The sequence below is a fragment of the Xenopus laevis genome, chromosome 8L, assembly GCF_017654675.1.
Source record: "Xenopus laevis strain J_2021 chromosome 8L, Xenopus_laevis_v10.1, whole genome shotgun sequence".
Taxonomy (NCBI): domain Eukaryota; kingdom Metazoa; phylum Chordata; class Amphibia; order Anura; family Pipidae; genus Xenopus; species Xenopus laevis.
In genome coordinates, this window is record NC_054385.1 from 10310608 (window position 1) to 10323659 (window position 13052).

The 13052-nt window shown below is 44.0% G+C and overlaps 1 protein-coding gene across 5 annotated transcripts in view; it reads right to left on the reverse strand.

Annotated features, from left to right (window-relative positions):
• Positions 1–1340: 1340 nt before the first annotated feature.
• sptan1.L (spectrin, alpha, non-erythrocytic 1 L homeolog) overlaps positions 1341–13052 on the reverse strand; it is a 29200-nt gene continuing 17488 nt past the window's right edge. For 2 of the 5 annotated variants that reach the window (XM_041573145.1, XM_041573143.1), the window contains 25 exons: positions 12765–12864; positions 12463–12660; positions 12231–12377; positions 12002–12105; positions 11760–11922; positions 10855–10869; positions 9196–9327; positions 8952–9089; positions 8695–8799; positions 8388–8596; positions 8162–8282; positions 7958–8079; positions 7702–7834; positions 7412–7510; positions 7172–7331; positions 6772–6848; positions 6473–6682; positions 6086–6382; positions 5886–5998; positions 5642–5659; positions 2686–2740; positions 2341–2591; positions 1934–2080; positions 1695–1842; positions 1341–1602 (listed from right to left, as the gene is read on the reverse strand). In XM_041573145.1, the coding sequence (XP_041429079.1) occupies positions 1477–1602; positions 1695–1842; positions 1934–2080; positions 2341–2591; positions 2686–2740; positions 5642–5659; positions 5886–5998; positions 6086–6382; positions 6473–6682; positions 6772–6848; positions 7172–7331; positions 7412–7510; positions 7702–7834; positions 7958–8079; positions 8162–8282; positions 8388–8596; positions 8695–8799; positions 8952–9089; positions 9196–9327; positions 10855–10869; positions 11760–11922; positions 12002–12105; positions 12231–12377; positions 12463–12660; positions 12765–12864 (3388 nt within the window). In that variant the 3' untranslated portion in view covers positions 1341–1476. Of the gene's footprint in view, positions 1603–1694; positions 1843–1933; positions 2081–2340; positions 2592–2685; positions 2741–4303; positions 4367–5641; positions 5660–5885; positions 5999–6085; positions 6383–6472; positions 6683–6771; positions 6849–7171; positions 7332–7411; positions 7511–7701; positions 7835–7957; positions 8080–8161; positions 8283–8387; positions 8597–8694; positions 8800–8951; positions 9090–9195; positions 9328–10854; positions 10870–11759; positions 11923–12001; positions 12106–12230; positions 12378–12462; positions 12661–12764; positions 12865–13052 lie in introns of all 5 variants that reach the window. The other 3 variants (XM_041573147.1, XM_041573144.1, XM_041573148.1) reach the window with 2 other exon arrangements.

The following is a 13052-nucleotide window of genomic DNA, read 5'->3' on the forward strand; positions in this document are numbered from 1 at the left end:
GTCTGAGAAAAGCCCCCTGAATAAAGGCTTAAGAAAAACCGCTTTTGCTGGTGCGGTCTATATATGAAATCTGCATGCTGGAGATGAACATGAATGATAATGTACTGTGTGTGTGTGTATATATATGTAAATAAAGGAGATTTCGATCCATAAACAGAATCAGTTTTGCTTTACAAACAGTGAAGCGCCGAAGAAATCCTCCATCTTTAAAGGGGACGTTCACTTTTAAATTATCTTTCAGTGTGACGTAGAGAGCGATATTCTGAGACAATTTGCAATTGGCTGTGGGTTTTGAGCTATTTGGCTTTTTATCCAGCAGCTCTCCAGTTTGCAATTTTAGCTATCTAGCTGCTAGGGTCCAAATAACCCTAGCAACCATGCACTAATTTAAATGAGAGTAACATGTTTAGGCCTCTGTGTACTTGGAATGCCAGGGCCTATTTTGATTCTCAGTCCAGACCTGGGGAGAAGTAACAGGGTGGCTGAGACTGTCAGGTTTTTGACAGTGAAAGGTAATTAATGGGGAACTAAAGCCTAATTAAAGAAGTAGGTTAAAAATGTTGTACATGATGTTTTGTGCTTCTGTACCAGCCCAAGGCAACCACAGCCCTTTAGCAGTAAAGATCTGTGTCTCCAAAGATGCCCCAGTAGCTCCCCATCTTCTTTTCTGCTGATTCACTGCACATGCTCTGTGCTGCTGTCACTTACTGAGCTTAGGGAGCCACTCACAATATACAGTACACATAGAATAGAAATGTCACAATAAAGGCTGATTAGTAATTAATACAGATAATTACTACATGGAGCCAGTGCAATTAGCATCAGAATTTAATAATCAGCAAACCTGTAGCATCAGCTTATATTACAGCCAGGGAAGCTCATTTTCTGCTGGATAATTAGTGATGAGCCCTAAGCTTTGCTTCTCAACAGCCAATCAGAGCCCACTGAGCATGTGAGTGTCACAGACACTTTCCAAGATGGTGACCCCCTGTGACAAGTTTGAAGTCCTGGATCATTGCTGCTATTGACAAGCTGAAACTTTAGCCTCGTGCAACACGTTCAGTATATAAAATAATTTAATAATTTTTTGGGTATTTTTAGGGTTTAGTTCTCCTTTAAACCCCTAGTATATTAACCTCACATTTCTGAGGAGTACTGCTTATAGAGTAGAAAGCTGCTGAGGTGTCCGCTTAAAAATCAACTGGAATATGGAAAGTGAAACAAGACTTGTGTCTTCCTAACTCCACATGCAGAATTCTGCCCATCTATCTCATGATTCAGCCATTGGGCACAGGCTGATCCCTCCCCCAATATAATGGAAGAGACAATAGGGACACTCATTAATGAATAATCAGCGTTTATTAAAGCACATTGCTCATATTGCTAAACAACAAGGATATAGAGTGGGCAGCTGTAGGCGGAGAACATGCACAGCCAGAGAGACGGCAGACACAAGCAAGGCTTTAATCGGCCACATCAGTTCACAAATAGCGAGCGCGTGAATTCCACGTAGTCGTAAGCGGAGGTCATTTCGCGGCCCTTGCTGTCCATGTAGGGTTTCATGTGTGAAATGCAGTAATCTGCCTGTTCGCGTGTCAGATTCTGTAAAGAAAGAACAAGCAGAGATGGTTAATTGGATTACTGGATTAAGGGATGTACCCAACAAACGGACACCCATGTTGTTGGACACTTACCTGGTATAGTTCTTCCTTTGTAACAAATGGTTTCTGCTCTGTACTCAGCGCTCGGAAGGCGCTCTCTATCTCCTCGCTGGACTTGACGTTTTCGGTTTCTCTGCTGATCATGAAAGCCATGTATTCCTGTAGAGAAACGTGCCCATCTCTGCAACGGGGGAAGAGAAATAAAATGCTCATCAGGAACCTCCTGTTTCTCCGTCACCGAGACAATCTAGGTCAGCCGTTGTGATTTTTACCTGTTGGGATCGACAGTGTCCAAAATGGCTTCAAACTCTGGGTCTGGTTCTCCTTCCTCTACCATGGGAAGATCGTAGCCGAGGGACCGCAGACAAGATTTGAATTCTTGGTGGTTGAGGCGGCCAGATTTGTCCTTGTCGAAATGCCTAGAAAGGAGAAACTGTCAGTTTACAATACTTATGCTCCGATAGTGGTCACGTCCCAGTTGTCTGCAGACTGAAACTGGAAAACTTCTAGCACCTTTGCCACAAATAAATGGCTCAATCATCCGGATATGCAAACTTTCTTAATTTCTACTCTTGAGTTTCCCTTTAGCTACAGGAGCGTGATGTACCCCAGGATATTGTGACAACCAACAAGACTCACTCCCGATAAAGTGAGTTGAGTCTATTCCAATGACACTCACTTGAACATCATGCTGAATTCTTTGAGTGCTTCCTCTGTTACACCAGTTGTGTTTCTGGCCTGGATCTGTTGCTCCAGGTTGTGTTGCATTCTCATGCCTAGCTGATCCAGTTGGTCCCATTGCTGTGCCAGCCCAACAGTGCTGTGTTCTGTGTATTTATTATCCAAGATCAGAGCCTCCTCCATCGCTGCGCCAAGATCTTCTATCTTCTTCAGCTGACTCCTCATGGCCCGGATCTCCTGATGCTTTCTCTGCAAAGTGAATGGGGGGGGGGGAACATGACAGTTCAGACCTCAGCACGAGTCTCTATCATTCCCAGATAACCAGAATTTAAAGGGAACAAACCTTTGTTGCTTCAAGCTGTGACTCCAGTGTTCCAGACTCTTCCACCATACAAGACCTACAGATACAATTTAAATTAGCAGAAGGCTGGGTTCTAGAAAGACATCATATACTACTTGGAAGCAAGTAATGCAAGATACATGCAGTGTGGAACGACTAATGTATATTAAAACTAAATTCCATAAAATCCCTGCATGGCTATGTATCCCCTTCACCCACCACAACACACGGTGGAGCAATAATGTCATGTAAAGAATATGCTGGTACCTGCGTTTACAATGTATTCGATTGCTATAATTTGTAATAGCTTCATAAACCAAAATGTAAATTGAACTTTAGTAATATCTACTCTGCCTCCGGATCATTGCTATTGTGACACTAAACATATCCTATATTAAGCTTGCTCGCTTGGGTATTTGCCCATTAGGAAACGAAACATTTGTATAGCTGGACTTTGTACACAGCTCCAAGCCAAGCACTCGGCGTTCATCTCACTCCTCAGCTCAGTGCGACACAAGCTCAACGGTGTTCGGAGCATCTTCCTCAAGCCTTTTGTTAGTGCGCGGGTTTGTGTGTCCGTTTTGACAACAGGAAAGTCTTTGGTTTGTTCAGTGAACCGGCCAAGCCTTGGGCCTGAAGCGCTCAGCCGCTAAACCACTTTGCAACCAATCCAGACACAGCAAGTGATTGTTACTGGTGATCAAACCAGTGCCACAAACACACAATGTGCATCATGTGGAGGAGGGAGCACAGCACACTGCACACATCTGATGGCTTAGTGATAGTGAGTATTAAGGTAATCTTCCCTTCCGCGTGGATTAAGGTGGCCTTACACTATTAGATCCGCTCGTTTGACGAGGTCGACAAACGGGCGGATCTTAACCCCGATATGCCCACTAACAGCTGGGCAATATTGGATTACAATGCTGCGAATGGGCGCCGACCGCAGGACCGAATCAACTTCCCGACGCGGCCCGGGATCACAGAAAATAAAACTTGGCAGATTTTTGGCCTATCGATCGGGAGGACCCATTGGGAGCCCCCACACATGGGCAGATAAGCTGCCAAATCAGTCTAAGGGTCAGGGCACATGCTCAGATTCGGGGAGATTAGTCGCCCGACGACAAATCTCCTCTTCTTCGGGCGACTATTCTCCCAGAACTGCCTCCCGCTGGCTAGAATGTAAATCGCTGGCGGAATCACACTCTGATCGATCCTTTTCCATAGTCACCCAAAGTTTCCTCGTTAGGCAACTGCGGGCGAATTCGGAAAAGGAAGCATCCCGAATGCCATCCTGACGCCGATTTACATTCTAGCAGGGGAAGGCAGTTTGGGGAGATTAGTCGCCCTGAAGAAGAGGAGATTTGTCGCCGGGAGACTAATCTCCCCGAATCTGAGCGTGTGCCCTGACCGTTAAGGACTGATATCAGCAGCTTTAATCTGCCCGTGTGTGGCCACCTTAACTCTTGCTCGACCTGCATAATCTGATTGTTCAAAAAGATGAAGTGCTGTAACTAAGCCCTCGTAGTGCAGAGTTAAAGCAGAAACCCATCACAGTCCGACCAGTGAGCGTTAGTGCAGAAAACCAGTGGAAACTGAGAAATAAAGAGGATAAAAAAACCTTCCGGAAAGGTCATCCCCAACTTCATACTGATACACACGTATGACTCTGCGATAGGCTATGCTATTTAAAGGAAAGAGACCCAAAAGTGAATTTCCCCAAACACACACAGACAAGACAGAGAAGTTCATCATAGAGTTGCAGCTGTACTTCATGTTAAAGGAACAGTTCAATGTAATAATAAAAACTAGATAAATAGATAGACTGTGGGAAAAAAAATGTATCTAATATAATTAGTTAGCCAAAAATGTGATGTATAAAGGCTGGAGTGTCTGGATGTCTAACAGAACAGAACACTACTTCCTGCTTTTCAGCTCTCTAACACTGAGTTAGTCAGCGACTTCAAGGCCACATGGGACATAACAGTGAGTTTGCAATTGATCCTCAGCATTCAGCTCAGACTCAAAACAACAGTTATGACCCCATGTGCCCCCCCCCCTCAAGTCACTAATTGGTTACTGCCTGGTAACCAATCAGTGGAAACCAAGAGAGATGCAAAGCAGGAAGTAGTATTCTGGCTATTATGTTAGACATCCAATCACTCCATCCTTTATACATTACATTTTTGGCTAACTTACTATATTAGAAACATTTTTTTTATTTTGCACAGCCTATCTATTTACCCAGTTTTTATTTTTACGCTGAACAATTCCTTTAAATTAGAAGAGCCAGGATAGAAGGGAACTTAGGACAGTCCTGTCCAATGTCAGGCCTGATACCGTGACATACTGCATGTTTAGGAGCTGAATTATATTAAAATCATATTGTACAAAGAAGTATGTGAAGCCTTGGAAGCTATGTAAAGCTATTGGAGTGCCAGACAACTCTACATCCAGGACCCACTTATTTGAAAACAAACCAAACAAGCGGATCTCTGTCCCAGTTACTCAAAATCAAGCAAATCTGATGCTTGGACCTTTAGGACAGGACCATATACAAGATCTGATATGGCTTTGCCCCAAACAGATTTTCTAATATACCTGATAAAGATCAGGTTGAGCACAGACCAGATATTTGTTATAAACAGCCCAATAAGCTGCTGATACAGCAAAACCAGCAGGAAATATTGGGCAGTTTATGGCTGGCTTTATGATGAATGGATGGATACCTTTAGTTCTTCATGCCGTCTGGCAAGGCTATTCTAATCTCTAACCATAGGGGAAAATGTGTATATCTATTAACCAGCACAGGAATAATAAATATCCCTTGGCTCTTTGGCACAGCCCTAGAAGTGTGTAATATTCCGTTGACTCTATAAGTGCAGGAGACTGAAGGCAAGTGCACAACACACATGAAAAAAAGCAAAACAATGACACAGGAAAACCATAAAATACTAACCCGTCCAGAAGGTAGGTCCTAGGACAGAGGCAAATTGAAGATGGCAGTAGAGTAAGGAGGGAAAAATACACAGAAAGAAAAAAAAAAGTCGTGAATCATCAGATTGGCATTTCAATACATTCAACTGAGAATTGGAATTGATCAACATAGCACAGAATTAAAAATACAGATGGAAATGGAGCGTATGAATGGTGAGGCTATAGATGGAAGGGGTGAGGGTCTGGTGGCTAGAATGATTTGTAACCTTGTCTCCTGAATCCATTGGTGGAAAGCATTGGCATGCTGGGCAAACTCTTGTCGGAGCTTATCGTTCTCTTCCTGCCTACGCTGTTCTTTCTGTAGCTCAAGTTCTCGTTCCTAGAGGAAGCAGGAGAGAAAAGTTATGCAACTCATTTTAGGGATCCTACTAAGAGCAAGCCCAAATTCAGATCCATAAGAGCTTACCTTTATGATCTTCTGCAGGTTGCGCCATGTCTCCTCCAAAGCCTCCATGGTGAACCATGTGTAGGGATTGGAGGCTACCCGGTAGCCCTTGATTTGCCTGTCCAGTTCGGCAAGCTGGTTGAAATCTGTCTGGGCAGAGCTGAGGGAATTGCGGAATGCATCGTGTGCCTCGCGTAGCGCCTTGATTTCCTCCAGGGAGTTGCAGCGAACGGGATCAGTCAGGTCCTCCTCAGCATTCTCAAACCAGCTGTTAAAGGCGGAGGCTTTCTTGGCAAATGTTAGGAACAAGTCCTCAACCTGTGAAAAGGAAAAGGTGTTCTTTCCACGTTGCCAACTATTGCGGGTGACTGATATAGACCACTGTCTTCTAATAAGAACAGGACTCACCTTTCTGTAGTGTTCCTGGGCCTCCAGTAGCTTCTTCTTTCGAGCAGCAGAGTTATCCAACAACTGGTTCCAACGCTTCATCAGAGAAGCATGACGCGACTCTATAGCCCTTGACTGCACATGCTTTGCGGCCAGAAGCTGGTCTTTCAGCGCAGTGATGTTGGTAATGCCTTCTTGCTGGAAAGCCTGTAGGCCAGCGTCAAATGTTTCCTGAGATGTAGAAAGGCGAAAGCGTGTTGTTATTATGTGTGTAATGACTCTTAGCCTGCTTTGCCCAACTTCTGTTCATTGCAACTCACCTGCTTAGTAAGCAGAGTCTGCACGGAGGAGAGGTCTCGGCCATAATCATCAGTCTTCAGGCTGTTCTCCTTTTCACCTAGAAACCAACAGTACGTCGAAAATTATAATGACAGCTCTACTGGTCTTTAAAGGGGGCTATATTCCCCCTGAGTTCAATGAATAGGGCTTGTTCAGAATACTTCCTCATTACAATAGGGAAAATGTATCTATGGTTTCTGCTATTTCTTGCACTCCCAGTTAAAACCTGTATAATGAATACCTCCTTACCGAAAACTAATACACAGGCTACAGTTGGGAGGATCGAGAGGCTTGTTTATAAGTGTTAATTGCCACTTTATATACAGTATTGATGTCCCCAATGCTAGGGAAAGGGATTCAATAGTTGGGATGATAACTTACCGATCCAGGACTCTACAACATCCGCCTTCCAGTTGAACTGCAGGAAAGCGGAATTCTCATCAAGTTTGGCCTTGCGCTGTGCAGCCGCTTTCTCTAGCTCCGCCACCTTCCCTCGGAGACCCTTCATTTTGGCGCTAATATTCTCCACATGGTGATTGTTCTAGTAGGAAGAATTGATGGAATGTACTAGGTCTGCTGACTCCAGTATACACAAACAGACCATGCTCTCATGCGACTTACCTTCTGTATCAGGTCTTCTCCATTGGTACATACATCATGTACTCTGTCTTTGTGCACTGTAAAGTCTGTCTCGAATGCCTCGTGCTTCTTGAGCAATCCCTGCAGTTAAAGCAGACGCCATAATAAAAAACTCATTGTTTTGTTTATAAAAGACTATCCTGGACCTGATCTAGTGGGGAAGCTATGCCAGGGAGAAGCCTAGTTCTGCTTTGGTAATCACAAACTGGACTTGTAAAAAGCAAAATCTCTCATGATTTGATCTGCAGCTTAAGGCTACCGTGTATACGAACCTGGATGGCAGCCAGTGTGTCACCATAGTCTTCACTGGCAACTAGAGTCATCTTCTCGTTAATCCAAGCTTCCTCTTCCTCTACATTGGCTACAAATTGTTGGTACTCAAGAGATTCTTCCAGTCTCTGACCACTACAAATGTAAGGAAAAAAAACCCAAGAGATTGGAATGGGTATGTATGGCATTTGAGAGACAAGCCGTGCTGTCCAACCCCTAGCATCACCGATTATAGATGAACTTTGCATTGGTTCTCACCGAGCTGCTGCTTGTTCCTTCAGTTCCTTCCAGTGCTCGACAAACTGTGCCAGTCGCTGCTGAATCTCCTCTTTTCCGATAGTGTTGTCGTCAGCAAGCTTCCTTCCAGTGTCCAGCACACCCTGAGGCAAGATGATGGTGAGTCAGAATACAGCAGTGATGCTAACACAACAGTCTCCATCCTTTGAACCTACAGATACTGACCTGGATGGCTGGCTCATGAGCTGCCAGTTCAGCTTCCAATCTCTTGTGTTTCTTTCTCAAATTCTGCACTCCAGTCAAGTCTCGGCCATAGTCATCAGATCCAACCAGAAGTTTCTTTTCCCTGAGTGCCAGAACAACATTTTCATTAGGCATTAACGATTTAATAGCCAACACTACATATACACGCCGTCAAAGAACCCTTCTATTATCACTAGTAGCTACTTACTTGATCCATGATTCCTCATCATCAAGATCTCTGAAGAACTGGTGCAGGCGGTGGGACTCATTCAGCCTGCCGCGGCGTGCAGCGGCCATGCTTTTGATGCGCTGGAAGCGTTCATTAATGGCATCCCTTTTCTCCTTCACCTGGGTGGTGTCAAAGGCGCTGCTGGTCATCAGGCTATCTGCCTGCCCATTCAGATCTTTTAGGCGGTCCTGGAGAGCAAGACGACGAAGAAAACAAAAAGTTAACAATCACAGAGGTACTGCATCAAATCCATCATAATGTCACATACATGACTCTCATCCCTTACCTCATGAGCAGAGATATCAGCTTCCAGAAGCTGGTGTTTTTTCAGCAGGTTGTTTACAGATGCCAAGTCCTTACCATAATCCTCAGATGCCAGCAAAGCGTCCACCTAAGAGCAGGAGAGAGAGTTGATATATGTGAGCTTCATATATAAAGAGGAGGAGAGCCACCATGTCGTCAGTTGGACAGTGCTGGAATATAATGGGTCTATATGGTGGTATGATCTTCTCCAGCATTCCCATCTGGAACACAGCTTCTTACCTCAGACAGCCAGAAATCAAAATCTTTGATGCCAGTGTTGAAGTTCTGCTGCTTGTTTGCTTCCTTCAGCTTTTGGCTCTTCTCTGCAGACTTGCTTACAAGGAACTGCCATTGATCGGCGAGAGCTCCAAGGCGAGCCTAAGTCAAGACAGGAGACAGGGTAAACAAATAGGAACTAGGCTCTCTATTCCCAGAATAGCTGGCAGTTCAAGGTTATTACTCATCATGAAGCACAAATACTCACCTTCACTGCATCCTCACTGCCAGCACAGGCACCTCGTTCAATAAGGGAGTTCCCCATGTCGACTACCCCACGAATACGGTCAGCATTGGCTTGGAGCTCAGCTTCAAAAGCCTGGTGTTTCTGGTGTTTGCTCTGTATACCAAAGGAGAAGAGGTTAAGACATAGGTTCTCAAACTGTGGAGCTGGAGTCAATAAAGGGGGCTCAGCCTTAAGGCCAGATAGGGTTAGAGACTTAGTAAACCTATACTGTGCTAGATATTCTAGAAACCATTGCCCCTTTAAGGGTAGAGACACACGGTCAGATTTGAGGAGATTAGTCGACCGGGACAAATCTCCTCTTCTGGGGGGTGACTAATCTCTTCGAACTGACTTTGCAAATGAATCGCTCCGAGTGCCATCCCACCGGCTATTTACATTGTAGTTCAGGGAGATTAGTAGAGGAGAAGAGAAGAGGAGATTTATGGCCGCCCCGAATCTGACCGTGTGTCTCTGCCCTTATAATGATTTTGTAATTATATATTCCAAATGTTAACCTTCACTGATGCCTAAAGGCAACTGCACAAATGCAGTGGGCATCAAGAAGAAACCTAGTAAATGTTTTTGTTTTTCTTTGGGCCTTTGATCATTGCCAAGAGTGTGTCTCCACTCTGGCAAGCTCATCTATTCATCGTAGAAGGGGGAAGGCACTGGGGTGGTCACTTAACTCTAGAAAGAGATTTAAGACCATGAAGATGGAATGACCAAAAGTGAGAGGTCAAAATAAAAAATGTGGACTTGCATATTTTGGTGTCAAGACTGGTCCCTGACCAAAGAATATCTCCGAGGCCTTGAGGATACTATAAAACCGGAACTTACTTGAGCACCGTAGAAGGCTATAGTTCTGCGCTACCCTGCCTTCTAGTGGTCTAAGCTATACCCTACTTTTCTTGTACCCTCCCTGTTTAATGAAGCTGAAAAAAACCCTGAAAAGTATATTCTGGTTAAACCATAATAAATGAAGATGATAAAATTAGGGATGCACAGAATCGAGGGCTTGGTTTGTGATTCTGCGGGATTTGGAATCCTGTGTTCAATCATAGCGAATCCAAACACGTGATTGTTTACAAATGATGCAAATTTCAATTCTCAATTCTGCATATGCAAATAAGGATTCAGCCCGGAATTCGGTGCATCCCAAGCAAATATGTCACAATGAGTTGACACAAAGGCAAGAGTGAATCTGGTTTAAGTAGCTACACCTTCCGGGGGAGGATTCTTTTCCCACAGTTTAACACGACGGCACATGAAGGAAATAATCCCCTCGCACGGGAAACGTGCAACACCTCTGCCAGGGTAGGTTAGTCTCTATCCAAATACCTGACAGGTAAGAGAGCAACCCAGACACTGACCCACACACGGGAAAAGGACATTATCAGAGGAATATGAGCTCACCCCAAGGTTAATGAAAAACATGCAGAATGTGCTCTAATAACAATAAGAACACCACAGCCACAAAATGACTAAACAAAAAATCAGGGGCCGGGGGAAACAGAAAAAAAAAAGCCACTTAGAACCGACTACAAATGAAAATGAAAGGAATCGGATGGACTGAGTAAGAAACTACAACAAGGTGACTACACGCAGGTGAGGAAGACAGAAAACAATAACCTGACCACTTACCAGCAATTTGGAAAGCTATAAAACAGAGTGAGAAGAAACGGCATTGAGTGCAATCATACTGTACTGAAGGCTTAATCGTGACATTGAGCAGTTTATTACTACAGTTATGCATTTGGCTACATCAGGACTTAGGTAATGCTCATCACACATTGACCTGTTGTGTTTATTGGTTGTAGCTTTTACCAAAGGATTTACTTCGGATTATCTTAATAGATATATGACCTCAACAGAGACCAGCTGATTGGCTTAACTAGTATGTATGTATGGTATGTATGTATGTATGTATATATGTATGTATGTATGTATGTAGAGAAGCATTTCCTTATAAGGATGAAAGGAAGCAAGTCTCATTTTTGAACTGCAGATAAGGCAAGGCCAGACTTTCCCCAGTCTCCTGCTATAATATATTTTTTTCCCATCATAGCCCACCCCTTCTAAAATACCCAAAAACCACTGGCAATAGAAATCACATGACTTGGGCAGCATTGGGCTATTTCATAGGATTAATATCTCACTGCCAGGCACATGCTTGTCTCCTTAGAATATTGTCCAGTACTTAGTCCTAGGGAAATGGTCAGCCCTCTACAAGTAATAGCAAAGGACAAAACTGGCACAATAGGGAGATATCAATGAGGGAAGCATTTGTTGTGTGGTCAAAGGAGAATCCCTTCATCAGTGTGTCAGCACTGAAAACATTATAGGATAACATGCAGGGGAAGCTTCTTGCAATGGTTTGCCCCACTGTGCCGATTTTGTGCACCAGCAGCAATAAGGGAGATTTTGGGTGTGTATGCAGGTTCATACAGGTAAACAGGGAACCATTGTACTGCATCTTATTGTAAAGTTCTCGCTAATAAAGAGCTCGGAATACAGAAAAAGAAGAGACATGATCAGTTATAGGATACCTGGATGTTTGTGGGATCTTTGTAGGACTCATCACTAGCCGTCTGCAGTTTTTCACTGATCCAGGCTTCAATCTCATCAACGTCTCTGCTGAACTGCTGCAGAGTCTGAGATTCCCCAAGTTTGGATCTCTTTTCAATCATCTGAGCCTTGAGACGGCGCCATCTATAATAGAAACACCCTTAGTCGACTTCAACTGGGCAATAAACAAAATTTCATAATCCTTAACGTGCATGGAACTCACCTGTCTAGGACTTCATTGCGACGGGAGGAGATATCTCCCTTCGCATAGTGGTCTGCAGTTATCAATTGGTCGGCAAACGCCTGGAGAGCAGCAATCTTCTCTTCCTGCAAATTTAAAAAAAATATTAATAATACTCTTCAACAACTTCTCATTCAGGTTCCAAACCCATCCAAGCCAGCTACAAGATTCCATTGACCACAGCCAGTCCTATTCCCTCACTGGATCTTACCTGGACATTGATGGCTTTATCAAAGTCTTCATGTTTCTTGATAAGAGCCTCCACACTATCCAGGGAATCCCCTTTGTCCTCGCTGTTCAGGAAGGCTTCACGGGCTGCCATCCAGTTCTCTGCCTGCTCACAATCTCTGTTAAAGAGCTAGAAAAACAGCAGATCCAGAATAAGAAAACACAAGAGTGGCGACTGTTGGAAACATCTAGGATTAAACATAGTGTTATGTTACCTGCAGCTCCAAGCACTGATCCAACATCATTCTGCGTTCTACCCAAGCCTTTTCCAAACTTGCCCGTTCCTGTTCCAAGATATCCAGCTTCTCCTTGATTTCAGGGCTGGCATAGTGACCACGAGCCAGAAGCTGCTGCCCGAACTGCTCAAAAGCTTGGAAAGTGCCTGTTCTAGCATCAATCTCAGTCCGGTGTTCCTAAGGTTCCAAGAGCAGCCATGTTATTATTTACAGCACAAACAATAACGGTGTTCCACTCAATGCAGCCAGAGAAGTAATGTTTCCAGTGCATGGTTGACTACCTGGTGTCGTTCCAGCAAAGCCTCAGCACCGGTCACATCTCTAGCAAGTTCATCTGATGACACCAAGCCCCGAATTCCATTGATCCAGGACATGAGATCTCTGTGAAAAAGAACCATTTGCGTTACTGTTACACAGTAGTAAGAATGTGACACATGAAGACGACCATACAAGCATCTTAATTATCAAATCGTTAATTATCAAGCATCTTAATTATCAAATCTGAGCCCTTCAAGGAGGCCATTTTAAAAGATCAAATCACTATCTTAGCTGTCCAGGCAGATTCTAAA